The 27,515-nt window shown below is 40.7% G+C and overlaps 2 protein-coding genes and 1 long non-coding RNA gene across 4 annotated transcripts; 1 reads left to right on the forward strand and 2 right to left on the reverse strand.

Moving 5' to 3' along the window:
- Positions 1–1,256: 1,256 nt before the first annotated feature.
- On the reverse strand, positions 1,257–17,907 carry slc22a17 (solute carrier family 22 member 17). The gene is made up of 10 exons (XM_008438403.2): positions 17,367–17,907; positions 14,394–14,916; positions 10,628–10,731; positions 9,463–9,617; positions 8,349–8,514; positions 7,833–7,957; positions 5,450–5,555; positions 5,058–5,281; positions 4,333–4,444; positions 1,257–3,517 (listed from the first exon to the last, which is right to left on the reverse strand). The coding sequence occupies exons 2-10, from the start codon at positions 14,865–14,867 to the stop codon at positions 3,241–3,243; spliced, it is 1,743 nt and encodes a 580-aa protein (XP_008436625.1). The 5' UTR covers positions 14,868–14,916; positions 17,367–17,907; the 3' UTR covers positions 1,257–3,240.
- LOC145549370 (uncharacterized) lies at positions 17,882–27,484 on the forward strand. 2 transcript variants are annotated; one of them, XR_014085317.1, is made up of 3 exons: positions 17,882–18,015; positions 19,186–19,345; positions 25,969–27,484. It is a non-coding gene; the product is annotated as an uncharacterized LOC145549370 (long non-coding RNA). The 2 variants fall into 2 exon arrangements; XR_014085316.1 differs by lacking the exon at positions 17,882–18,015 and having other exon boundaries at positions 18,064–19,345; positions 25,969–26,023; positions 26,130–27,484.
- Positions 23,193–26,080, reverse strand: cebp1 (CCAAT/enhancer binding protein (C/EBP) 1). The gene is made up of 3 exons (XM_008438404.3): positions 25,944–26,080; positions 24,683–24,985; positions 23,193–24,595 (listed from the first exon to the last, which is right to left on the reverse strand). The coding sequence occupies exons 1-3, from the start codon at positions 25,944–25,946 to the stop codon at positions 24,296–24,298; spliced, it is 606 nt and encodes a 201-aa protein (XP_008436626.2). The 5' UTR covers positions 25,947–26,080; the 3' UTR covers positions 23,193–24,295.
- Positions 27,485–27,515: the final 31 nt, after the last annotated feature.

The following is a 27,515-nucleotide window of genomic DNA, read 5'->3' on the forward strand; positions in this document are numbered from 1 at the left end:
GACTCTGGTCGCTATGGTAACGTTTATATATCCCTTCAAAATAATATACAGAAGCGCCACAAAAACGAAGCTCGTTTCTCTGCAACGAGACGGTTCCATCTGGGAGTGATGAGAGACAACGGCACCCGAGCTGTGTTGCTTGAGCATAGTGCTTGGTCTCTACGTGGCAAAGCAGCTTAAAGCTTGGTCGCCGCATGTTACGCAGAGCGGGCTTGTAATGTGGGACTCACCTACCGGTCCAGGATAAATCCATTCTCCTGTCTCTTCTCTGGGCCTTTTCCTCTTTGCAAAGAAATTTTCCAAAGACATCTGATCTGTTTCTTACTCATTTTGCTGCCTGTGGGCTCAGTGTTGGCACGCAAGTAACCAAGACTTCCAATGATTCACTTCCTGCTAAAGAGTCCCCGGGTGGTTGAAGAAAAATCAACATATAGCTTATAGTCCGGAAAATACTGTAAATTAAAAAAAAATCTGAATGCTCTCTGGTATTGTTCAGGGGGGCGGACCAAATGTGGAGGCGGGCCGGATCCGGCCCGTGGGCTGTAGTTTGGGGACCACTGCTCTAAATACTAACCATTGTTCCCCAAATGTTTCCTTGCTGAAACAGACTTTTAAAAAGCAACCAAGCTGGCTTGACTATGTTGAAATTCAGTTTAAGCCCCCTGCAGAATTCCCCAGGCAGATTATTCATTCAACATTATGGGAAAGTTTGAAGTATCCTTCAGAGAAAGATCTTCAACCATTTACCAGATGAAACCAAACTGTCAATTTAACATATAGTTGGCATTCCCAAAATGTCTTTATTTTTACCCCCAAAATGAAGTAGTAGTACTCTTTTTTGTTTGTTTTACTTCTTGTCTTCAGGAAAACTTCTCATAATCGACAATATTTGCTGAAGGTCAGTGGCTCATGTTCTCAATTAAAGGAGTACATTTCCACCACAAACTTTCTAGAAACAAATTTGGACATTTCTGAGTTTCAAAAGTCAATTTTGGGAGCTCAGAAATTTCTGTTTTTTTTTGTTTTTTGGTGGAAATTTCCACCCAAATCTACAATGGCGCCAAGACGTCAGAGTTATCACAGACAGGTGAGATTATTTTAAGGGAGTAGTTTCCAGTGACTCCACCCTTTAACCAGTCAGTGACCAGCGGTCCATTCACTATTTACAAACTATTTTTTTGCGGGATTTTTTTTGTCTTCCTCTACAATTAAACAGGCACATTCATGTTCTCATAATAATAGTCTGAATTCAGCGCTTGTTTTTATTAAACCAGTTTTAATTGACATAAGATCAGAATTAACTGCATCACACTCCATCGTTGAACAGATCAGCCAGTGTTGTCAGACATAATTATATTCAAGCCAAGTTAATTAATGATAAGAACTAGAGTATAAGTGTTAGACTTGTTGAGTGCAACATACAGATATTTTTTTTTAAAAAGTCATCAACAAACTTGCATTTCTTTAACTTCAAAGTCCAGCAAAATCTGCAAAACAGATTTACCCATTTTCAATCATCCTGCCTGCGATATTTCTTTCCCACAAGATAGATTAAACACCATACTTTTCCTGTCTCAAACCTGCAAAGTCGTCAGTATTTAACACCATTTTAAAAATATAAAATTCACTGTGTTCATGGCAGATACCTTTCCTGAATCTATAAGCTTTACGCAAAAACCAGAAACAGGAAGGAAAGAAAAAATAATTTTTTGTAACAAAGAAAATAAGGAAGGACGTAATGAAGGATAAGAGGTAGAAAAAGATGAAATGAAGGAAAGAAGAAACGAGGGGAATGTACAAGGAAGAAAGAAGAAGTAGGAAAAAAGAAAGCTGATGAGGACAAAGGAGAGGAGGAAACAGGGAAAAAAGAGCAGATTTAGGCAACAGAAAAGCGAGTTAAATCTGATTTTTTTTTTCCGACACTTTTCCAGACCAGGAAAATAATAAAATCAAATTCCAGACTTTTCCAGACTGGGTCGGAGCCCTACAGAGTGCAACAGGGAATGAATGACGGGTTAATTTGGAGCTCAGGGGCCCTCTTCAGCTCCCCAACATGGAGCATGCTCATTGGGCCCTTTTTCCCAAAAAGACAACTTTTCTGTCTCCATTAAAGACCAATTTACATACGCCTACATGATCAACACCTCTACTGCGGTTTGTTTCTATCCGTCTAGCATCAGCTGACAGCCGACACTACTGATCTAGAGGTATCAAGTCGGAGGAAATGCAGAGAAAACAAGCCCTTCTGTGTTTCCAAACATGCAGACAGGAATGTTTCATGGTTGACATCCGGGATAAACGGAAGGCTTACACGGATCCAATCCAGCTTCACAATTAAGACTCAAAGTGTCAGGATAAATTACTGATTAAACTTAACAACCACATAAATAGTATAAATATTTCTAGCTCCAGGCAAGACTTTACTGCCATCTTTACTGGGAGGTTTCTGATCAGAATGTGTGATTTATGTTCACAGGCCTGCCCCCCTAAACTTGAAGACTTTGGTCGGATTAACTCGTTAATGTTACAAAGCAGAATATTCAAAGTGCTCTTCTCTCGTCGCCCAGCTTCATTGCAGACTGGATCACTCCAGCCACTGAGTCTGGCATTAAAAAACAAAACTCAGATGCCCCAAAAAAACTAAAACCTAAGAGTATTTACAATTATTTTTTTTCCCCTGTTACAGCTGCTGTTCCCCACCAGGCTCCAGTGCCAGATCGGAGAGTTGATCCGCAAGTTATAAAAAATAAAATAAAATAAAATAAAAATAAACCTCGATTTTTCTACACCTCTGGGCACTTTTTGTCTTCTCACCCACAGCAAATGCATAAGAAAATAGGAACTGTAACAAATGACTGCCACCTGCAGCCGTAGGATGCAGCCTCTACCACAGACACACAGACACAGAGGTGTAGCTGAATGCTGGTGTGTCTCGTGACAGAAAATGAAGAGCTTCCTGAATGTGCGTGGATGTTGTTAATGTTCAGAGGTAAATCTAAGTGTTCTGGGAAAAAGAACGGAGAGATGTGAAGTCTGAGGCAGCTCAAGCAGTCTGCGTCTGGAATGACAAAGAGTGTGATATGTTAGGAAGCATAAAGTCCGTTACAGCCCTTTTCATCTCCAGTCGTCCTCCTGTTTGTCTCCATATTGCTACGTCTCTCTCTCTCCCTCTCTCCTCCTGCGAACAAACACGAAAGACGGGCATCTGTTTGCGGGACGCTGCTGCGGAGACCTTCTCTTTTAGGTTTCTGGGTTTGGGGTGGCCAGCAGCGGCACGTTGTCCCTCCTCCTCCGGCCCAGCGGGGGGCGCCGGTACTGCTCCCCATCGCCCAGTGTCTGAGGCAGTGGCTTCCTCTTGCTCTCGGGGAGCAGCAGGATGGAGAGCACGGCCAGGAGCGCCAGGGACGAGTAGATAACGTGGTGCAGGAAGTAGCCGTAGTGGTTCCGCAGGTCCATGATCGGGGAGCTGAGGCGGCCCACGCAGCCCAGGGCGAGCACCACGCCCACGCCGGTGCCCCTGGACACACACACTCATCCTCAATGCCTTCATTTTGGATCCTTTTTTTTTTTTGACAGATTGAAGCAGAGGTATGGCTCTATACAACTTTAACAAGAAATGATAAAGAATTAATGTTTTTAAGTATGGCTGTGATAATAAATTTAGGTTTTCGCTATATTTTTGTTGTCGTTTCAAGAAATAATAGCATTGAATTTCCACAATAACACTAAACCTACTAGTGATATATTCTTAACCCATTTCTCTCACCATTTGTCCACAAGTTCCCACAATTATCAACATGTAAAACCTCAAAAATAGCAAAAATTAGTTTCTTTAAAAAGATCTTAAGTGGAAATTTTTCAAAAAATACAAGTTGTTTTTCTTCCGTTTGTCATGTGACATTATTGGTTCTAAATGAGGTTTAACTGCAGACACCTGGGTTAGCAGGATGACACAGTAAGTGTTGAATACATTTAGGATTTCCTGTAATCCACACAAGCTCGTAAATCTTGCTTCTATTTGCTAAATGCCAGAAAACTTAGCGAGAACACTTTTTTAGAGATTGTTTGAAACTTTCGTGTCTTTGTATTCTGAAAATATCTGAATTAGTTCAATTGCCCTGCATTACAGAACCGTGTAGTTTGAACATTAAGCACTTTCAAGGACTTTAAATAGAAATCCAGCACTTTCTAAACCTTGAAAACACCTAATTGAAATTCAAGCATTTTTATACGGGTCCCTATTGACACGACATATCCTCTGCTCCCTCGTGACTTACTGCATTTCTGTTGCTCCAAGCTTTGAAAGTAGTGTTCAGTCAGTGTGTTTGTTACCTGATGACAGTGGGCATGATCTCTGCAGTGAAGAGGATGCAGAGGGATGCAGTGGCTTGGGAGGAGAAAAGACCCAGCACTGAGAAAACCGTGATGGCCGTCTCACTAAGATCTGTGAGGGAGGAGAAGAGAAAGTGTTGACGACGTGAAGGTGATGCGTCTCATGTGATTGAATCGACTCAGTCAGCTCGACTTCCTTTGGCTTGTAAAGGAACAAAGACCCACCCAGCAGTCTAATCAGCACCTTGTTCGCTGTTGATGAGCGATTAAAGCGCAGCCTCTGACAGCTTTGACTTTGCTCTCACTGCAGTGTCCTACATAAACCAGGAGTTGTGTTATTTATCAGCCACTAGGGGGAGACAGAGATTCTGAAATGTGTGTTTCCACAAAGCAATGGAAAAACAATGTGTATAGTTTGGACTTTTCCACGAACCAAGCAGACTGGTGTGCTGTTTATCGTTTTCATAATGGATGAAGTTCAGTTTGATCTTGCAGGTGAATGTGGGCTAAAATGAAATCTCCATCATTAGAGGTAGGACTTTAATCCCAACATAAGCCTCATTTAATCATTCCCTTAGCAGCATGAGATGAAAAGATCCTGTTTCCACCTTGTTGGACTATTAAGTCTCTCCTGTTTGAGTGTAGTTTTATTCAAAATAACAATAATAATAAAAAATTTAAAAAAACAAGACAAAGCCCCCGCTGCCCACTAAAAGCCAGCTTACACTCCATGAGTCCCAACAGGATCAACGAGGCCAGGCCCGTCGTCGTCATGAACAGGAGCAGGATGCCACGGCGACCGCACCTGTCCACCGTCGCCCAGAGCAGCACCCAGGCTCCGCCCCCCGCGCTCACGGACAGCAGGTACGTCCAGTAGAAGCTGGGGGCGGTGCCTCTGACGTCACCACGGAAAGAGCTGTAGCAGTGACTAATGCCGTGAGAGATGAATCTGAGGAGAGAGGACGGGAGGGAAGGATGAAGAGTGAGCGTCCACGCAGGTTTAGAGTCCATCACAAGGCCGCAGGGATGACATACGAGACTGCAGGACGCCTGTAAACAAAGCGCTGCGCTGACACAAAACACTGTCCCGGCGCTAAATTAGTGCGGGGTGACTTACGAGGTGAAGCCGAGGACGCAGATGTTCTTCCAGATGTTCTTGCTGTGGAAAAGCTCGGGGAAGGACAGATGGGGGCGGGTGGAGGGCGCCGGCTCCGAGTCCAGCTCTGCGGAACAACGGGACCAAGACCATCAAAGTCCAAACATACTGTACAACCTCTGCCTTCCTAAAATACACGCCAAAGCTACAAAAATTTAACCAATTTAGAAAGGGGAATTTTTTTTTTAAACTGGTAAATATTTAAGGACTGTCATTTTTCTGTTAAAGTAAACCCAGCCTGTTGCACCAAGTCACTGATTTAGCAGGAAAAATTCCTAGATAAGCATTTGGTGACAGAGGAACGTTAATAGTAATATTTACAATAACCAATAGTTTAATCAAAGTGCTTTACAATGGGTGAAATAAAATAAAACAGGAAAAAAACCTCTAAGAAATAGACAACAGTAAAAAAAAATAATTAAAAACATCACACGACTGAGTATTAAAAGCTGTTGATTTTATTGTGGCAATTAGTCATATCGATGATGCACATGGCGACAGTGGAAAGAAAAACGCCTTTTTAACAGACCCTTAAGCAGAATAATTATGCTGCCCAGCATGAGTGCGCTTATTCCGCTTTTAGAAACGTCACTGATAGAAAAATGTTTCTTTTATGTTGAAAGTGACTAATTTTGAGTGCTGTGCATGTTTCCACTAATAATTTATATAGTCATCATTTTAGTTCAAATCAGGGTTCCTACACATTTTATACATTAAAATGCCCCGCTTCTCTCAAATACAAAGAGTTCTCAGATATATTTAGACAATTTTTCATGTTTGTATACAAAGATTTGCTGTGAATTAAAGGCAGAGCTTTCTTTAGCACGGCTACTGTGGCATAGTTTTATTACTAATTCTTCTTCAACACATATTCAACAAGGATCCCATTAGAAAAAAAAAACTACATTTCGATCTTTTGTATGTACTTTTTTTTGCCATTTCTTATGTCACATGCTAGACAAAACATGAATCTGGCTCCGTCTTTGTTTTAGGAGACACACGGGGCTAAACTAATTTCCTCATGCCGCACAAATCCGAAAGCAGTTTCACTTGTTTAAGATACCAAAACATAACTCCCATATATAATTACTGACAATGCAGTTTATTCCCATCTACTAAGACAACGAAGCAGTGAGGTTTGTGGAGGATAAGAACGATAAAGTCAGAGCTAAGCTGACAAAACAGTAAACATGTTTATATGTAAATAAAGCCTGACTTAGGTTGTCTTGCACAGCAGCAGCATGTCATTATGGCTCATAATAGCTGCATTATAAAGCAGGAAGCAAATGCGTTCAGCAAATCCTTGATTATAACTTGGCATTCACTGCATATTTACATAAAAATATCTAAAACATTATTTAACTGGTTCTGTTTTAAACATGAAATTAGCAACTATTCCTGCAGCAGTGAATGTGGCACTGACTAATAAAGTTATGACAATGTAATCTATAACATGTATTAATGTGATTATATAGCAAAGCTTCAAACAAATATATAAAATAAACCTCCATTATATTAGGTTTATTTCTGGCTGTCTGCTTTTTGAGGAAAAGAAGGTATAAAAAGGTGATATTAGTCAGGCATTCTGCTTGGACAGCCTGCAGCTGAACCGTCCACGCAACTGAATTTGTCATTTTGCATAAATAAAGGAATAATGTAGCAGCTGTAAGGAAGCAGAAACAATTTGCAGAGAAGCAACATGGCAGATCTCAGATCAAAACCCCTGGACTTTTCTCTGGCATCATCTCACTAAAACAACTTTAAACCTTACAGACTTTCATTTTGAAATCATAATTTAAAAATGCCACATTCAGTAAGAAATGTAAATACTTTGAAATAAGTGGAGACAGAAGTTGCACAAACCCAATATTTAAACACTTAAATGTTTTAAATCTTAATGAATCGATGGAGTACAGTATACTAAAATGTAACCAAAAAGTGCTTTTTTTTCCCCAAACAAAACTATATTTGTAAAAAGGAAAAAAAAAAAATGTATGGTTTAATAAAAACGTTACACTACTAAGAACACAGATAAAACAATCAAAAGCTCTTTCTGCATTTAAAAGAAATCTGATCATTATTATGATGAAGCAATAAGCCATTGAATAAGCTGATGTTTTGTTGTGTATTTTTGGTGCATTTCAAATAAGTCTTAAATAGTCTTCTGAGTTCAATAGCTAACCTTCTCTTTGTGTGAATAGGGAGCAGATGTTAGAAGTATATGCTTCTTTCTTCTCTTTTTCATTCCCGAAGCCTTTTAGTTGCTCATATTTATCGAGTGAATGAAATAAAATGAAAAGTGAGATGGTGCGTAAACTGAACACTGGCGAGTTTGTAAACAAACCTGTGAAGCTCTCGTCGTCCCTCAGGTCTCTGTTGGAGTTCCTCCTCTCGTTGAACGCATTCATGTCCGCGGATCGCTCCGACAGGAGGAGCCAGCGAGGGGACTCTGGGAACACACCGGGAACGCTGCAGGATGGGAACACCCAGCACATAATCACCCTTTCAGCCTCAAACGGAATTATTTGAAAACCGTGGAGCTTTTGCGGCACCAATTTATTCCGTGAGCCAAAGAAATAAACAAGTCAGCAAGTGGTGCAAATCTTTAATCCTTTCTTATTAAAAATTTGAGGATTATTGCTGCAAATCTGCCGATAATCTCATTTAATTTGGTTAGGAGAAGCGGCGAGGGCTTGCTGGAAACCTGGCCCGTTGAATGAAGTGGTCCTAATGTGTCTTGACGCGAGCAGGGAGTAGATCAATACAACCTGACAGAGCTTTCTGCAAGCCAGCTGGCTGTAGGACTCGGGTCCTTTTAATACAGACTCAACGATTTACCAATTTGGGCGAGCGGTCGTACCCGTAGCTGAGGAAGAGCGTCAGAGGGGCCGCCCCGGCTCCCAGCAGGCCCCTCCAGGACTGGCAGCCGAGGGCCACGGCCAGCAGCAGCAGCTCCCCCGCCACGGTCATGAAACCGGCCAGCATGGTCGCCACAAGCCTGAGCGACGGCTCGCACAGCTCCAGACCTGCAGAGCGAGAAAACATCACTACTTCTGATTGCCGCTGCTCTGAGATGCTTATTTTTTCCCCACGGTTCACTTTTTGACTTACAAACCCGTTCCAACTCTCTGTGCGTGTTAAACCAGCCGAGTAATTGCACGCTGATATTTACAAATTCGGTCTTTTGACGCTAGTTCCGAGCGGCAATTAAAAGCTAATTATTAAGATTTACCTAGGTGAGTCCGAGCCGAAGCGCCAGTCTGAGCCAGATGAAAACATTTACTGTTACAAACAGGCAAACATGAGGATGGCTTTTTTTTGTTTGTTTGATTGATGTGTAATTGATGCATTGTTGCTTTTTCTTGTTGCCATGTCAACAAATTCTCCCACCTAAGCTCTGGATATCTGCAGCTCCTCTAGAGTTACCTTGCCAGCTTAGGTGGACTGCTGTAGCTTGCTAGGTGCCATTTGATTTTATGATACAAGACTAAAAAGGGCCAAATACAAACGTGTGCCATACGTTTCAGATTTTTTTTTTAGGAAAATATTAGGAAAACCCATGTATAGATGTCCTTCCAATCCATAACTATGCCACATTATGTTGGTCTATGATCTAAAATCCCCCAAAAATTCAGGCTTAAGGTTGGAGTGTAACAAACTATGGAGTAGTTTTAAAAAGTATTACATCAAGAGTAAATGAAACTTTAACCATGGCTGGTGAGATGGATTAATTATGCTCTAGTTAGCAATTATTTACATGTCACAAGTCTCCATAGCTTATTAAGCCTCATAAATTTGTGATGTTTTCAGAGTTTTCACAACCAGTCCCATTTTACAGAGAAAAGCCTCCTGCTGCTGTCAACAAATAAAAAAAATAATAGTGAGACCCACTGGATTATTTGCTTTTTCTACGTAGAAATGTCTGTCTGGTTGTGTATGACTTGGATGATACGTTAATAACTGGGTATACTTACGGGCGATGTACAGAGTTAGATAGACCCCTGCGCTGGCAGCAGCCAGGCAGAAGCGCATGACGATGAAGATGGAAGGGTACGGAGAGACACACACCAGCACCCCAAACACCACCGACAGAGTCAGAGAGATCAGCAGGGTCTTGGACCTGCCCAGCCTGCAGAACCATGGAGACACAAAGCTGCAGCTGAGACATGTAACTACTAACATAGTTAAACCTTTAATGTTGGGGGGAAAAAACAGCTCACATTTGTGTACTGAGGTGATTTAAGTGAAAACTGTTTATCCTCAAGACAAATACCTTCTTGAAAACTAAAGAAGGAAAACTAGTCAACCCTGACTATAAATCACTGTGATAATTCGCCAATGTTTCGCTGATTTGCGGTTTGGCACCGTCTTGCTCCCGTTGTAGGCTCTGCGTTGGGAGCCCCGAGGAGGCAGCATTAAATTACTGGCCTTAACAAACGCATGCAACGCTCGGATGGTCAGGAAATGAATGAGGGCTATTAGCTGATTGAAATGACATCATCGCTCTCCCAGCTTAGCCCTTCCAGTGACACAGCGGATGCAGACCAACAGTGCATTGTGGGAGTGTGGGTGGAGCTTAAAAAAAAAAATAAAAAAAAGCCACAGATGGTGACTTTTTAGGGTTAATTGCTTCGTCGCACATCGGTGAGGTTTACTTTAATACTTTAGTAAACATCACATTCCAGTTTCTTACAGTAATTAAAATAAAGAGGAAAGAACTTGAAGTCCATGATTTGTGCCGTTTTAATCACAAGCTCTAATGCAAATTATTTCAGATTTTCTGTGGCACACCACAGGATAATTTCAAGGAGAGGGAAAAATTATGCAAGTTTTTTTTTTTTTTATTATTCCAACCAGCTTCCCATCAAATCCGACCAGCATCAGTACAGCATGATTTTGCCACCACCAAGTTTTACAAAAGGTTTGGCAAACTAAACAACCAAAAGTATTCCCTCGCCTTCCTTCACTCGTACATGAACTTGAGTGACGCAAGAAACAAAGAAAGAATGAGAGAGAGAGAAAGAAAGTTAAAAAAAAAGAATGGAAAAAAATACCAAAGAAACAAAGGTCCAACTGTCTTTAAAAGAAATAAACTACACATCCGAATAAATGGATGTGAGAGAACGTTGTTAAGTTTACCTGTCAGCTGTGTAGCCTAGGCTGAGGCATCCAGTCAGGACGCCCAGGATGAAGCACACCTCCTCCACCGGAACCAGCCAGTACTGGCCGCACACCAGATCCCACTGGACAGACGGAGAGAGAGGTCTGTCAGAGACGATCTGCTTGAGTCAGGACCAGCATTTATGATTTTTTTAAGAAAGGTTAGAGTCAATAAGCATCAAGAGTATCAAGAGATGGATACACCATATAAACAGAAAGCTGTAGTTGATGATTAAGAGGTAAAACATCAGTGAAACCAAACTTAATGCAGGTCTGGAGTTAAACAAAAGAAGGATTAACACCCACTGGGCAAATACAGGAGGCTCTGATTCTTTTATGTAATGTAAAAGTAAATAACTGTGCTGAAAGTGCAGTGTGGTCACATACGAGCAGAGATAGAAAGTCGAAGCACATTTGTTTAAGACACCAGATTTCTGCTCTCGGCTCAGAGTTTCATCTCCCCAAATTGATCCATTGATTTGCATTTACAGCTGAGCTCTGCTGGAGGAGGAGGGGGAGATAACACGGTTCTAATGATCCGGTCTATATGGAGTCCGAGGAGAGGGCTAAACATTAAGAGGCCTCGCATGACTGAAAACCATGCGGCGCAACAGAAAAAGGCCCGTCACGTAATACCAGCCGTCCTGTTGCCGAGTAACGACATCACAACGGCGCACGCTGTCTGGACAAAGGGCGGCATGACATCGCATGTCTCTCATTCGCCTGGAATGCTTTGCATGACAAGAGCGGAGCGGGAATGAGCACAAACGAGTTCAGAGACTCCCCCGACTGGTTTGGTGGGAGCAGAAAGAAACCTGCAATCAGGCATGAAGCTGCCACCTCCGAGCCTGTTTGGCTCAGTATGGATGACTCCCAAACAAAGAATCATCGGGTCGGCTTTAGTTTACATTTGTTTCTCTTCATTTATATAATTTCATCTCGGCATAAATTAATTTGTTCTGTGAAGGCCTCGCTTTGTTAAAGAGAACCAACATCATCATGAAGACCACGATGCTGTCGCAATAAATGCCATCTCGAGGCACCAAAATTTACTAGAATTACATTTTTCTCTTAGGTTTGGCACACCAAGATAAAATGAACTCAAAGGTTAAAAAATGTTCAGACAGGACAGAGTTATGCGGAAGTGCAGTTATTTTCTCACACGTAATATGTCAGCACAAGGTCAAAAGTGTGACGACCAGAGCGAGTGGGACTTTGAGTAAAGCCAAATGAATCCAAGTCAGCCTTAACTTAACAGCCTGTACTGTGTGGAAACAGGCGATACTTATTGTACTTATTGATCTGGAGGTGATCAGGTGCTTGTCCCGTCTTACTTTAAACACACTGCTACCCGCCTCAGCACAGTGAAGCAAGCTGCACAGGAAGGAGGAAAAGATATCACACACACAGAGACAGGGAAGCATCCTGTCTGTAAACCTGAGTGTGAACACTGTTTTAACAACACGGAAGCTTTTGCATCCAAATGCGTCCCTTGGCAGCGCTTGGAGAATCTTCCGCTTGCTGCAGTGGTGTGGGTGGATCACCAGCACAATGCCCTCATACCGTGGACTGGGTGGGGTTCCTTACAGCAGAGTGATCGGCAGAGGGCACAGACACCGAGTGCTGTAAATATGTGGTGCACGGTGCGGAGGCAGCAGAAATGTATGACGAGTTGTTCGCAAACAGGGAGCAACAGAGATCTGCGCAACGTATTTGGGAAAGAAGCAGCTGTAATTACAGTTAGTTTCAGGAGAGAGGTCGGCTGAAAGGTTGGAGACACAAAGCCGTGTCCTTGAGGTTTAGGTGCTCAAAGCTAGGAAGCAAAAATGATTGATGTTGCACATAACAGGTCATGTAAACCGAAACAGAGGAAAGCTGCTAAAGAAACTATTTACCCAGCATGCTTTTATTTTATTTAATACCTCAGTTTCCATTTATATCAGCGCAGCAGCTCTCCCTCTCTAATCAGGATCGTCCTCTATGATAATGGAAATTCTTATCTTGGACATCCCAAACATGCTCCTCCAAATTCTTCTTCGCACAACGATCTAAATAAAGCTGAACTGCTGTTAAGACTATCCACATTATATTCTTGTGCTTTAGTGTTACCAAAGTAACACAGAACAGGACCTAAACTCTCAGTTTGTTGTGTTTTATGTTGAAAACACAAAAAATAAAAAAGGCGTTCCTATTCATTTGTAGCACATGTTTTGTTGAAGTATGTGGCTGTGTTTTTTTTTTCTCTCACTCTAATCTGCTTTAAAGCCAACAGAAAGGCCGCCTTGTTAAGTTGTATGCTATTATGGGCAAACAATGAAATGAGCGAAATTAAATATGAGCTTTCGTAAAAGCTGTGCAAAAGAGCACTTTGCACTTCAACAAGTCTTAAACAAACTGAACAGCCTGATGGTTTTTATCCTATTCAAACAGTGAAATACTAAATGATCTCCTCTGCTGTCTATGGCAAGCCGTTTTAGCATTTACCGGTCAAAGCCGTTTTGCCAACAGCAGCAAACTACACCTAAGCAGCTTGCTATACAAGAAACATTTCAGATATATTTACCAGAATTTATCCAGGATTCTGAGATGTTTTGAGCTCGTTTCTCACAAGCAGCAATAAATCAAGGCATCTTAAAATTTAATTTCAACTGATTTCAACTCATTAGAGGTGTTTTTTATCATCAACACAGGTTACATCTTTATTAAACTTTTTTTAGCTTATCCAAACAACAGAGACTTTGAGTTTTCTACATATTCTTAGCTAAAAGGAAAATGATTTGCATGAAACAGGTGGCTGATTTTAAAGATAGCGACTGCACACACTCACCTTTGTTCTCTTGCTCTGTGTATGTTTTAGTAAATTAGAATCAATAACTTAGACAACATTTACCAATTTAGGAAAATCATGTAGAAAATAATCATTCCACACCATGGAGAAGGTCTGCTTGGGAACCAAAAGGATGTAAGGAATTTCCCTGATTTTTGATAAATGACAGAGTCAAAGTCAAAGGAAGATTTTCACAATAAATAAATCTTGCGCTAAAAAGCAAACACAGCAAACTGCTTTTCGCCGTTTAGGAAGAACCGAACCTCTGCGCATTTTTTTTTTTCTTTTTGTACTTCAAATGAATGGAAGCCAAAGGCTGTCTGGAATGGTCTGTATGTCGTCCTGTTTAAACAAGACCAGAACCAGAACCAGAAGCTAACACTGAGAAGCAGCGTTGAGCTCCTATGCTCCTCTAATCAGGAACAAACTTTCAGAAAACTACAAAACAACCGAAACACTGAGGTCCTTTAAATCAAGGCTAAAAACTCCTTCTGTTTAGATATTCAATGCTGTATACGTTTGATGATTTTGATGATGGCCTTTGATAGAATGTGATGCTTATTGCTTGTTTCATAAATCGTGACTGTATGATGTTTTTACGATGTAGCGCTCTTTGAACTGCCTTGTTGCTGAAATGTGCTACATAAATAAACATGACTTGACCTTACAGCCTGGAAAACACTAATGTTCCTGTGTTGCAGCACGAGATATTTATCCGGTTGTCCCTTGAGGTTAAATAAATTTGTGAAGCCGAATCAAAGTTTAGCACAACTCTGCAGAAAGTGAAGCTGCAAGCTCAGCAGGACTCTGCAGTAGAGACGGGCGGAAACAAAAAAAAAAGGTTTATCAGCATTTAAGCCCTAAATCCTAACTAAAAGAAAAGACTTTGACAGTTGAGCAGCTAGGCTGAAGAGTTACCTCGGTGACGATGTTGTTCTTCAGCCCCTCTGTCACGTTGTACTCCCACCCGGACTCACAGTCCACCACAGACGACTGGCTGCCGTTGGCGTACTGCTTGCACTGGGACGGGCTCCCGGTCTCCCTGGGCCGCGCACCCTTCTCCCAGGGCAGGGACGTGTTCAGCGCCTCCGGCGAGGGCGACGGGCCCGGCAGGCGGCAGTGGTGCGGCGGCGAGAGCGTGATGAGGGGGTCGGAGGAGAGCAGGAAGGCCAGAAAGAGGTTGGGGAGGATGGAGAGCGCGATCAGCACGCGCTGCTTCTTCCTGCCCAGAGCCAGCACCATTACCTCGCCTGTGGGAGGCAGCGACGGGGGGGCCGGGATGGAGGAGGAGGACGGGGCCGGGGAGGAGGGAGCCGGGGATGAGGGCAGGGACGGGGGAGGCGCCGGACACGGGGAGGGGGAGACGAGGGGAGGCGAGTCAGGGGAGGTCATCGTTTGTCGTTGAGGTCGGAGGTCCTCAGGCAGAATGGGAGGCGGAGCTCTGGGAGAGAAACAGATCACACAGTTCTATAACAACAGCAAGAAAACTATAAAACTACATGCAAAGATCCAAAGAAAATTCTGTTTCTCCCACTAAAAGCAGCAGATGTTTACAGGATAAGGAGCGTCTCGAAAAGAACTCTAACTTTTTAACATTTTTTATAGATACAACCACAAACTTTGCTTAGCATTTTACGTGCTCCAAGACGTGAAATTTACAAACAACTGTTTGGACTTGGGGCTGGACGATGTGGCTGAAAAAACTTATCACGATAGAAGCATTGACATTTGTCAATATCAATAGTTATTGATTAGTTTTTTATTTTGAATATCTGAAATACTACCAAGCTGGTTGTGTGTTCTTCCCTGTTTTATTCAGTTTTCACTCCATGTTTGTTTATTTTTTAGCAGCTATGAGGCAGAGTGACAAACCCCAAACCGCGGGTCACTCAACAGGCTGTTGCTATAGGTAACCAATGAGTGAGTGAGTTGATGCTACCCAGCTAGCATAGAAGTGAGAAGCTGAGCAGTTAAAGTCTGTCTTCTGCCTACATCTCCCAGAACGTTGCGCGGTTCTGGATAGGAGTTCAGTCAATATTTTACGTACTGAATATTTTATCAGACATATTATCTTTCGATATTGATCTATTGCAATATCCATCCATCCATCCATTTTCTTTACACCCTTGTCCCTTAGTGAGGTCGGGAGGGTTGCTGGTGCCCATCTCCAGCTAATGTTCCGGGCGAGAGGCGGGGTCACCCTGGACAGGTCACCAGTCTGTCACAGGGCAACACAGAGACAAACAGGACACACAACCATGCACACACACATTCACATCTAAGGACAATTTGGAGAGGCCAATTAACCTGATAGTCAATTTTTTGGAGGAAGCCGGAGTACCCGGAGAAAACCCACGCGTGCACAGGGAGAACATGCAAACTCCATGCAGAAAGACCGGGGCTGGGAATCAAACCCAGAACCTTCTTGCTGCAAGGCAACAGCTCTACCAACCGCGCCACTATTGCAATACATATTGCTAATCATTTATTGCCCAGCTCTATTTGGGGTACATTTGTACTTTACTCTGATTCTCCATGTCAAATTAAAGCAATACAACAGCAAGTGAAAATGTTCCGAGAGGTCATAAATATTGTTTTTCTTAAGTATTATATACTTATGCTGTAAGTTTGACTCCCTGTTTGGATCTTTTTCACACCAACTTAGACTTTATTACTCCTCACTGAAATGTTTTAAATCTGTATTTGCAAACAAAATATCTTTTTGTTTTAAATATTTGGAGCATTTCCTACTTTTATGTGCTTGTTGTTATAGTCTTAAACTTTCTGTTTCTTTTTTCCTACTAGCGTTGCGCTGTTCCTTGCACCTCTGCCACATATCGTGTGTTGTTTGTTTAACAGTAATTTTTTAAAAAAAATGAGCAGCCATGTATGTTGCAAATAAAAGTAGAGCCTTAATTTCCCATAATGCATTTTATTCCAGATGCAATCAGACCTCACTTCTCTGAGTTTCTGTTTTCACACTAAAAAAGAAGAGAGAGAATCACGTTCAAAACCTCACTGAAAACTCCTCCATTTACTAATGTGAGCAATTTGTCCTTTTAAAGGTAAAACGTGTTCATTTGTTTGATATATTTCTTAAGTTATCATGTTGCTCATTTTGTTTTCTCTCTAACCTGGACCATATTTTCTTTTACGTCACATCCAACACACAAGGTCACAGATTAAACAAAACCTGCAAAATGCATCGACTGATCCTGTCAGTGGCGTAAAAAGTGGGGTTAGGGGCGCTGTGCTAGAGCGGGCGCCAAACAACGGCATAAAAAATATATTTACAGTGACGTTTTCTGTATTTAACAGCTGTTTGCGCGTGTCTAAATGATGCAATCCGTAACGTAGTCACGCCTTTTCTGTGTCCGCATACACTTCAGACAGTACAAAGTTCCTGTCACACCGTCACTGAAAATACCATTGCAGAATCAAAACCATGAGATGGCACTCTCGGCTAACTTTCAGCTAAATACCCAAATAAAGCCTTATTGTGACTTATAATTAGCATCCTGTGTGCTTTCAGAGAATAGGGAGCTCTGATCTGGCATTGGGACAGCCTTTCTGTCCACATGGGGCTCCTTCAGGAGTTGCCGTGTTTTCTTTCCACGGGGCCAGGAAGTCTAACAGAAAAGGAATCCCACAAGGTTACATAAGAGGTTTTTTTTCTTTTTTTTTTTTTTTTTTTTTTTTACAGGAGGTTGGAGGAGAAAGGACGTGGAAGGAATGTAACACACGGGGACAAACTGGTTGGCCTCTGAAAACAGAGAGCAGCAGTGATGGAGGGGCCACTGTCGAGACACCTGCCCGGGAAAGCTAAACCACAACAAACAGATACTATTACATCTGCCTGGTGGCTAAGATAAATACGCACCTTTCACTTACCGTTTATCAAAAGGCTGTTAAAGGAGAGCCAGAAAGAGTCAGTTGTTTCTTCCAAACACCCATGACATTGCGGGTTGAGTCAGAGTTTCACCGCATTCACCGTTTCTCAACTGCGCCTCGGTGCCAACCTGCGTTTTCTAATAACAGAGCAGACATTTCTGTCCTGGAGAAGAAGGGCTTCGGTTTCTGGTGTCCTCCGTGGGCTTCCTTTGATTCCGGCGAGGGCGCTGGACCGATGTCAGTCCGGAGCTCAGCTAAAGCTCCGCCGCTTTGACATGTGATGCTCCCCGCCGCCGGGGTGGGGGGGGATGCTCGCTGGACTCCCCGCTCCTTAGTTCAGCCGTCACCGCTCCCTAGTTCAGTGTGGTTGTGTCAGTCCAAGTTTCGGAGCGCCGACATTACGACAGGAGCCAAAATAAATTACCCATGAATGTGTGCGACATCACCTTAAAAAGAAACGCGTCGCCTGGCGGACAAAGAGCGGATGGAAAACTGCGGAGAAGCCGCTTGTTTAAAGGGAGCAGCTCCACCGGCGGCGGAGCACTTCGAGAAAAATCGGCTAAAATCGTGGAAACAGCGTCTCGTCTTAATACCGCTGCCAAAGATCGTGTGTGGGGAACTGAGGATTCACTCTGTGGGAGAAAAAAAGGTTCAGTAAGAGGCAACACTTAAAAATATAGACATTAATAAATGCTAAATACTCCAAACTACATATGGTAAAATCCAATACCTGTAAAAACCTAAATAATTTGTTAGATTTCTATACTTCAAAGAATTATTTTTCTCCAAATCTCGACATATCTATCTGTTGACAAAATATATTAATACTTAATTTATATGTCCCTAAACTAAAGTACCTTGTTTTATATATCTTTAACTTATTGATGTTTTATCACCTAACAACACACATCTCTACGTATTTTATTGGGTTATTATGTGATAGAGCAATAGAAGGTAATCCATAACTATGAGATGGAAAAACAGTACACAGTTGCTTTATTTTTTCACAAGTTATAATCTATGTGTGGCATGCCTCTGTATTCAACCCCTATTAATCCTCAATAATGTGCTGCAACCACAGCTGTAAGCCTTTTGGAGGTATATTCTAGCAACATTGTACAACTAAGGGAGAGAGAAGAAGAAAAAATAGCTAAATTGCTAAAGCTCAGTCAGATTGCCTGGAAAAAAAGCGGACATCAATTTTCAAGTCTTGCCAGAGATTTCTGAGTTCGCTTCAGAACTTGACTTTGACTGAGCCGTTCTAATACAAAATAATGATTTGATTTAAACCACCTAGCTGTAGGTTTACTGCTACACTTTACATTCACTTCACTCTTAAGTCTGCCAAAGTCTAGGTTTAATTCTGATATCGCCCTCCGTTGAACTCCATTTATCTTCATTGCTGTTGTTTTACATAAGAATTTAATTTGAGAATTAGAATATATTCAGACATTTACATGAAGGTCACAAAGGGGAAAAATAGCTTTCACTGCCAACAGAAAGAAAACATGTCCTTTCTAGAACCTTCCAGCTGTTTAGTTAATGATAAATGCTAAAGCACAGTACTTCTGAAACATTTATTTGCTTCCCAGAAAATTATAAAATTGATGTCAGGTTTAAATTTGAACAGATATCCAAAGCCTAGCTTTACCTCAAGAAAGAACATTTCAACACAATGAGAATATTTTCATATATTTCCCAGAGAGAGAGGAAACAAAGCAGCAGCCGAGTTAGAATGTTGTCGTGCAGCACATCGGTGGGTGTCAGAGTATGACATCTGTTTGTCTGTGCTCTTTACCCCTTCGCTTGTCTGCCACAGGGTGGCGCCATAAATCAGGGATCTACAAGTGACACGTCAAACACGCCTTTATGCTTTGGACCTTTGCACGGTAAGAGTTGGGAGAATGGAGGCGTTTTATCCATGTGTGCCCGATACCTGCATCTATAAAGCAAGATAATAACATCATCACTATCAACAGGTAACTCCTGCAGTGCATTAAATGTTTGAAACTTTGTCATTAGATTAGTTTGAAAAATCTCACCTGCTGTTTTAAGTCTCAGTGGATGACCCCAACATTGTTTGTTCTACTGGGGCATGGACCACATGGCCATTAGAGCAGGATGCTGTAGAGGCAGTTATAAGGAAATTAAATATTCATTGCAGTGGAGGATACACTTTGAATAGCCTTGTTGCTGAAAATGTGCTATATAAATAAAATTGCCTTACCTTACAGAATTAATGCGTTTTCCTCATTCAGGCTTCGTATTTCAGTTGACGAAACACATTTTTTTAAATGTCTAAAATCAAAGATAACACATCGTCGGTGGTCATCTAACTTCTCATTTCCCCCTGATATAAAGTGGAGACACTTTTTTTTTTTTATCAATATCACATCTCGGAGTGGAGCTCCATCGGTGGGGTGGCGGTGGGGTTCACATGGTGCACTGTTGTTGTTGAGTAACTTGGTAGGGATTAGGTGAAATACAGGCTTTCTTAACTCTGTGGAGATGTCGCAGTCCTGGGACCACATATTGCCCCACATGACGCTGCGGGACATTTCAACAGACATGGTCACACAAGAAGTTTTTATTTGCATGAGGGACTTGTCAGACTGAAAAAAAAAGAAAAAAGAAAAAAAAAAGAAGAGACTTTGTTGCACTTTCACTCTCCTTTTTCACAAATTTTCACAAGCAAGTGTCTGCTTTTTATTTTGTTGCTGCAAAAAAAAAATGTCTGGAAAATGTCTGAGTTTTTTTTTTTTTTGCTTTGCTCCTCCAGTGTGCATACAGGAAGTGTTACAGCATTTCTTAGAATCTCTGTGTCAGTACGTTTCTTATTATTTTTGATGCGCTATAATCTTGAGCGTTGAAATTAACTGTCGAGGTCCGGCTGAGGCCTTTATGCTGGGTTGATATGCAGTCCCGTTAGGTTTTTATTGCATGTTGTAAAATTGCAGACTAAGAGATCTTTTTAACTTTAACAAATGTGAAAACATGTTCTTTTTCTTGAGCGTACTCGCTATCAAATATCTTTTCAGAAATGTTTTTAGTTGTTTTTGTTTTTTTTAAATGAAAAAAAAAACCTCTTGTGGTCTCACACAACAAAAGGTATCAACACAAAACTGCTATTCTGTTTCATTTTTACAATCCTGTGGGAAAAAAAAAACCACGTCAAGACGACTTCTGCCTTTTTGTTCTTGTTCTGTTTTTGCTTTGTTTGTTTTTCATCACCAAGATGTTTGTTTTATAGATAATGAAACAAATTTTTTTCTATCTCGAAAAGACAACCTTACTTGTTAAATAAACCTTCTGTTATGTTGTGCCTTTGTCTCATCAAGCCACAGAATATTTTTCATTAAAGTCTTGAGAATCGTCAAAAAAAAGGGCAAACAATTGAATTGGAGTTGCTTTTTTTGATGTGGGGGAAGGAGGGCACGATAAATGATTTTAGAATTATCTTGATAATATAAGTGTGACAAAAAAAACAACACAAAAAAAGAAATGAGAGGTGGAATACTTTTTCACACCCTGGTACTTGCTATGTCGTCTGAAATTCATATGGCCATATTCCAATCAGAAATCTACAAGATTACACTAAATAAATAAATCAAATGTTTGGCTTGATGCCCTCCACCCCTTCCGTCTGGGTCCTATCTCTGTGTCCCTTCATTACCATCACAGCCACAGGAAGGCCCTGACAGCCCCAAACACTGATATTATCTCTGCACTCCTCATCTCTGTCCTCCACTGTGTCGAAATCTTGCCCATCCCACAAAGGGAAACCGCTGGGGCACAACGGTCCATGGCATGACGTCCGTTTCTGTGGGTAGAGGGTTTATGGGAAATAGCGCGGCTGGTGTGCACCTTGACGAAGGATGCTGTTGGGGGGTAGGGGAATCGATGACAACACAACATGTTGATTCGTTCACAAGTTTCTGCAGTTGTTTAAGTCGCATATTCCAATTTGCTGCTGTTCTGGAAATGCTTTTAAGATAATTTAGTGTAATCCGGCCTTTAATCTGTGTGTCACAAGAAAACAAAACAAAGATCTCCTATTGGGAGGAAAAATATTAATAATTTGACTTTTTTTTTTTTATCAAGAATTACTGCACAAAATTGCAAACCAGACTCCACAACAACAATCTGGTGAAATTACTACAAGAGAGTCCCATCACGGTGGTCACAAATCAAATATTTATGGACGGAGGCACTTAGATTTTTAGATTTCATCGCCTTCACTACAAACCACAGGGGGTTGTGTAACTCTGTTGGGCAACAACGCTTCACAATCAGCCCTGACGGACCTTCGAATGTCAGGTAAAAATAATTAGGCAATGGTTATAAAGTAGAAGTCAGATAACAAATCAGTCTGCGAGAGACAGTGGAAAACTTTTTGAAGGCTCTAATAACGTTAAAGCTGAGATCGTCAACGTTAAAGCTGAGATCGTCAACGTCAGTGTGGTTCTGAACAACTCAGTCTCTTCACATCTGATTTTAAAACCAGTAAAAAAAACTCCTTTTAAATGTATTTTTTTTGTATCACAAAGAGACATTTCTTCCTATGTTGCATCTTCTTTATTTTAGTAATTTAACCATCATAATATAAAAAAAGACATATATTTTCAACTAAAAATGCTGTTTTCATTTATCTAACTTAAACCTTTAACTGTTAGTGTGTGATATTTACACATTTATAGCTCAGCAATTCTGTTTAGCGACTTTGGGTTTATTTGACCTTTTTGGCTTTTTTATACAAACATATTACACATACACATAAAGGAACATAAACACACCCAAAAAGAGATTATATGTCTTTTATCATGTGTGTCTGAAAGGGACCATAAGCTGTTTTTCAGTGAGTTACGTTTAATACGTGATTGAAAATAGCATTAATTATAGTTTGTTACAGGTTGCCGTTAATTTATTCTAGTTTACCTTTTTAATCCTTATATATGTGTATTTTTAAAACATATAGCGGCAAGGATATTTACTTGTTCTACAGAAAAATAACTTTGACAAAGTTTTATCTTGATTAGCGGCTAACTGCTAGCTAGTTAGCACAAGCTAAAACAGTAATTTAAAGGATAAATTTTCCCTATTAGACAACATATCATGAAATACTTAAATTTATTATACAAAAACATTTTGAGGGAATTAATATTTACTTTTAAGAAGATAGTCTTAACTTAAGTTAAAAAAAAAAAAACTAAAATCAGTAGCCTTATGTGGCAAAAACTCAACTTTTATGACCTGGAAGTTATCAAAGCATATAAAAGTACCTCTTAAATTAAAGATGTTGCCATTTACAACCTAATTTAAATTAGAACATATTTTAATATTAAGGAAACAAATGTGTCATGACTCGACACACAAGAAACCTCTGCTGTGCTTATTTCCTAGCTCTGGCAGACACATGCATCTGCAAGAGTTAGCTAGTAAGCAAAAGCTGAGAAATTCTTATTTTAATCATAAATTGAAAGATGTCATCAGTTACGAATTGGACACCAACATATTCACTTTTTAAATTTTATTTTTTTTTAAACTTTAAAGAGCGGAAATATTTACCTGTTCAATCAAACGTCAGCTAAAGTCAACAAACATTCATATTCATCAGAAGCTACACCTAAGCTAAAGCTCGACTGTTAGTTTACGATTTGTCAGAGCTCAGATTTTCTTTTGTAGTTTTTCCATATTGACATTGTTAACCTCAGGTAAAAATAGACTGGTAACGTGTAGGGTATAAACAGCGTGGGTTCTGCTGCTTTCGAAGACACCTACGTGAGGATATTCTAAAAAATTAAAAATAAATTCAGAGACAGACTTGAATTCTGAATAAAAGAGGCTTTATTTCAAACAAGCCCGTCACGGATCAGACACCGTCTTGGGAAATGTTTCGTTTTTAAAGTAAAACTGCAAAAGGAATCTTCAAAGAAGCCATGAACACGGGTTTAATTCCAGATCGCACCAGTTCGGTATCATTTTTTATTTATTTTTGCCTTCCCCAACACATAGCTCCAACTTTGGCCCTTTTCGGCATATGGCTTCGACTATCTTTAGGCAGGATCAGTCTTTCTATACGTTGCCAGTTTTGACCCTTTCAGCATGTAACTTTGGAAGAGGAATGTCCTCTGAGCCCAAACTGAGGTCTCACGATTCTTTTGTGATAAAATAGGCCTCTAACACTGGTTATCAAAAGCAGGTAAAAATGCTATTTCAGATGATAAAGTTAATTAAGATGGGATTGCAATGCTTGTAAATGTAGAAAATCCTCAGGTTTAATTTTTGCTTAAACAGAATTTATCCTTCAAAATCCTTACCTAGTGAGAGAAAGCTAATAAAAAAGAGTTGCCAATTAAAATCGATGAGTTAGAAGAGACACTTATGTGGAATCAAAACTGAACTAGAGTTTATTAATTCTGAGCCATCCTCCTATTAAAGTTAAAAAGTCAAACTCAAGTCCGTTTTCAGAAACTCTCCTCTGTTATCCAAATCCATGAGCTTTCAATTCAGTTGATAAATTACATAGTTTCCACTGTTGACGCTTTGTGAAATATTACAGCACAGTGAAGAAGGCTCTTTTCATTTTCTTAGTTTTTCATCTTGTGAGCGCAGTAAGAAAATTTGGGCAGACATGGCAAGTTACGTTACACAAAGAGATGCATTAAAATGAGAAGGGTGGTGGACAACCTCTATGTGGTTGCTAGGTCACTTTGAGTTAGTTCTGCTTTTTTTCTTCTTTTTTTTTTCTGCCGTTATGCAACTTCAACAAACACACATTTTAAACCTATGCTAAAGTCAATCTTTCCACTTCCCAAAATCACAAATGTTAGTGTAAAACAGACTTTTTTTTTCAGTCTTTCGGACATTCACGTCTAATCCTGACAGGCAGCTCTGACGCCCACGAGGCCTGCTGGGGGGGGGCAAAAAGGTCAAATACCAGACTCCTGCGGCGCGCCGTCTTCGCCTCCCTGCAGGTGCCGCTGTGACAGGATGTGTTTCAGAGTGTCCAGCTCCTGGGTGAGCTGTCCTATCTTCATCTGCAGCTTCTGGTTCTCCTCCTGCAGCTGCAGGGCCCTCTGCTGGGTCAGTAGGATCCTCCTGCGGGCTTTGTCCCGGCTCTTCCTCACCGCGACGTTGTTCCTCTCGCGCCGCAGGCGGTACTCCGCGCTGTCCTTGCTGATGCTCCTCTTGGTCACTGGGACCCTGGGCAGCAGGAAGGACGAGAAGTCCTGGGTGGAGAAACGAGAACGGGTGTTTGAGCAGCGGCTCTTCTGGTAGACGTCCCGTACCCCACAAACGCAACGCGCTGGACTCACCTGCTGAGCGCCGGCGTGGCTTTGGTGGTGGTTTGAACTCCCTGAGTTGGGATTGCTGCTGAGGCAGGACGTGTTGTAGGAAAGGTAGGGCAGTCCCATCATCTGCTCAGCCACTCTCTCGTCAGCGACCCCCCTGATGATCCCCGTGTGAGACTGGCCGTACGAGATCATGTCCATCTGAGACATCTGACTGGACTGTGCGGCCTGGTTGGAGGCGACGGGATTCAGGGGCTGGCTGTGAGGCTGACCTGGATACGAACTCACCCACTCCTGGATGACAGACGACACTCTGGAATCTGACATCTGCGGGCAGCGTTTGGTGGGCAGAATTAGATTAGGCAGCATGCTTTTTTGTTCTTAAATTACTTCAGTCAAAATAGTCGAGTTCAGGCACGTTCTTTGAGCTTTAGTTAATTTTTTTTTTTCTTCCCGGAATCTGATTAGCTCTCATGCTACAAATTCAGCAATTCGATAACAACCAGAAATGTAACGGATTATTATAAGTGACGTAAAACAACTTCATGTTTAAAAAAAGCAAAATAAAAAAGACAATGAAATTCATCTTCAGAAGAAAGCAGAACTAAAAACTACCATGTCGCTCTTTGTGCGCCTTTGCTGCATGACTTTTTATTTTCATGTTATAATATAATTTGTATTTTTCTTTTTTCAAAATGGAGAAAGGAAAAATTTTAGGCTGTTAAAAAAATATTAAAACCATAAAACTGGGCACATGGGAGATGGATTTACCTCATACATTTATTTATTCGTGTCAAAAATATATTACTATTAAGATATTAACTTTTTCATGATATGATATGCTTTATTGATATATATTTGATAAAAAAAAAACAGCAAGCAACATTTTAAAGCTTGTCTTGGGACATCTTTAGATTAGATTTACATTGAATGTAAAATATAACTTTTTTTTAAAACTGGCAATCAAAGTGTAGAAGCTACTTTCTACATTTGACATGTGAAACGTCTACCAAAGTGATTTTCATCATTATTCCCAATTTCTTTTTTCCAACATCAAACAGTAAAGTACAACAGAAAACGGTGAATCTCTAAATCTAATATTCACACAGCAACCTTCTGAGTCAGTTTTACCATCGAACGATGGTTCCCCTAAAAGTTCCTGAATGTATACCGTTTCAGTACCGTTTTCCTTCATTTGTGTCCGTTTAACTCCTTCTTTTCTTTTAAACCCTGAAATCCTCATTAAGTTATTTGGACTTTTCGACAAAGTTAGGTTGTGACTTACCATGACTCTTCCTCAAACTCTGCAGCTCTCCTCAGACGGTGCGAGCCGTAATGACTTGAAGGCAGGACACCGAGAGGCAGGTACCCCTCTGATGATCACATCAGCACTTCCTGTCTCTCTCTCTTTCTCTCTCTCTCTCTCTGTCACTTTCTCAGTCACTAACTGTTACACATTTATCCTTTTTAGGAAGACGCATCAACTTCCATTTATACATTCCTCTGAAATCCCCAAAAAACTCATCACCTAGTCACCCACCGCAGCCAGGCTCCCCGAATTACCATTTTGCCTCATTAGCATCTCTGGAGGACAGGTGGTTATCAAGTTCAGCAGTTATCCCAGAGGCCTGAACTGTGAGGCAACACATCCAGGATGTCTTTATCTGATCAGCCCCAATTAACCCTGACAGTGGAGATTCTCACACTGACTTGGTAAGTCGTCCCAGGTTGCCCAGATGAGAGCTGATTTGTGACAATCTACGTAAAGCTGGCGTAGGTGTGTGGCTCTATTTTGAAATCCCCCCCTCCCCCAAAATTGACTTTAACATTTGTAATTAATTTGTAGGAGATTTTGTCTGAGTGATATTAGGTGTGGGGGAAAATTTTTTTAGACGTGACTCTGCTGCACCACATCTGAATAGAATAATTAGGTCATTAGCAAAGCTCTGGAGAACTTTATCTACACAAGAAGGAGGTAATTAAGTCATTTCACTCCAGCGTTTTGTACCTGTGGCACATCTAAAAACTGCAGGACAGTGGCCCTTGATGACTGGAGTTTGACACCCCCTGAAGTACAGAGTAGCATTGGGATAAATGTGGAACGTCATCCAAGGGGATCAGCAGAACATACCTGTAAAATATTTGATTAATTTCAACATCATGACTGTTAAATGTTACTATTTCATATAACTGTGAACCAGAATATGATACAAGCCCAATAAAAAGGTTTGATTTCAAATAAAATGATTTGGAAAGAGCACACGGTTGTATCAGAAAAGTGGTTGCATTGCGAAATCTTAAGAAGGGCAGCTACAGTTTTTGTGTTGCCTTGTGATCCTTTGGACCACAACGTACGGAAAACATCATACACAGTAATATTCAGTACATTGAAATATTGTTGAAAAGTGTTTCTCAGTCAGTAAATGCATAAAGCGAAACACACATTATATAGATTTTATGATGATGTTTTAAAGCATATTTTTCTTTAATTTTAATTATTTTTTTCCCCACTTACAGCTAATGAGAACATGGCCGCTAAGATTAGAATATTGTCAGACTAATAAAAAAATATTATACAGAAATGTGAGTCTAATAAAAAGTATGCTTAATGCCAGCTAAAATGTACTTTTAATCTGATAAATAAGCATAATAAGAATGCATATAATAATTTTTTTAAATATGTTTGCATAGATACCGTAGCTTACTGTTAAACATACATTTTCCTTCGACATTTAAGCTTATGGGCCTTAGATAGAGCGGGCATAATATGGTCATAATAAAATAAAATAAAATAATTGTATATATATATATACACTGCTCAATAAAATAAAGGGAATACTTTAACATTTAAGTGAAC

Source organism: Poecilia reticulata, chromosome 20 (genome assembly GCF_904066995.2).
Source record: "Poecilia reticulata chromosome 20, P_reticulata-male-v2, whole genome shotgun sequence".
Lineage (NCBI taxonomy): Eukaryota > Metazoa > Chordata > Actinopteri > Cyprinodontiformes > Poeciliidae > Poecilia > Poecilia reticulata.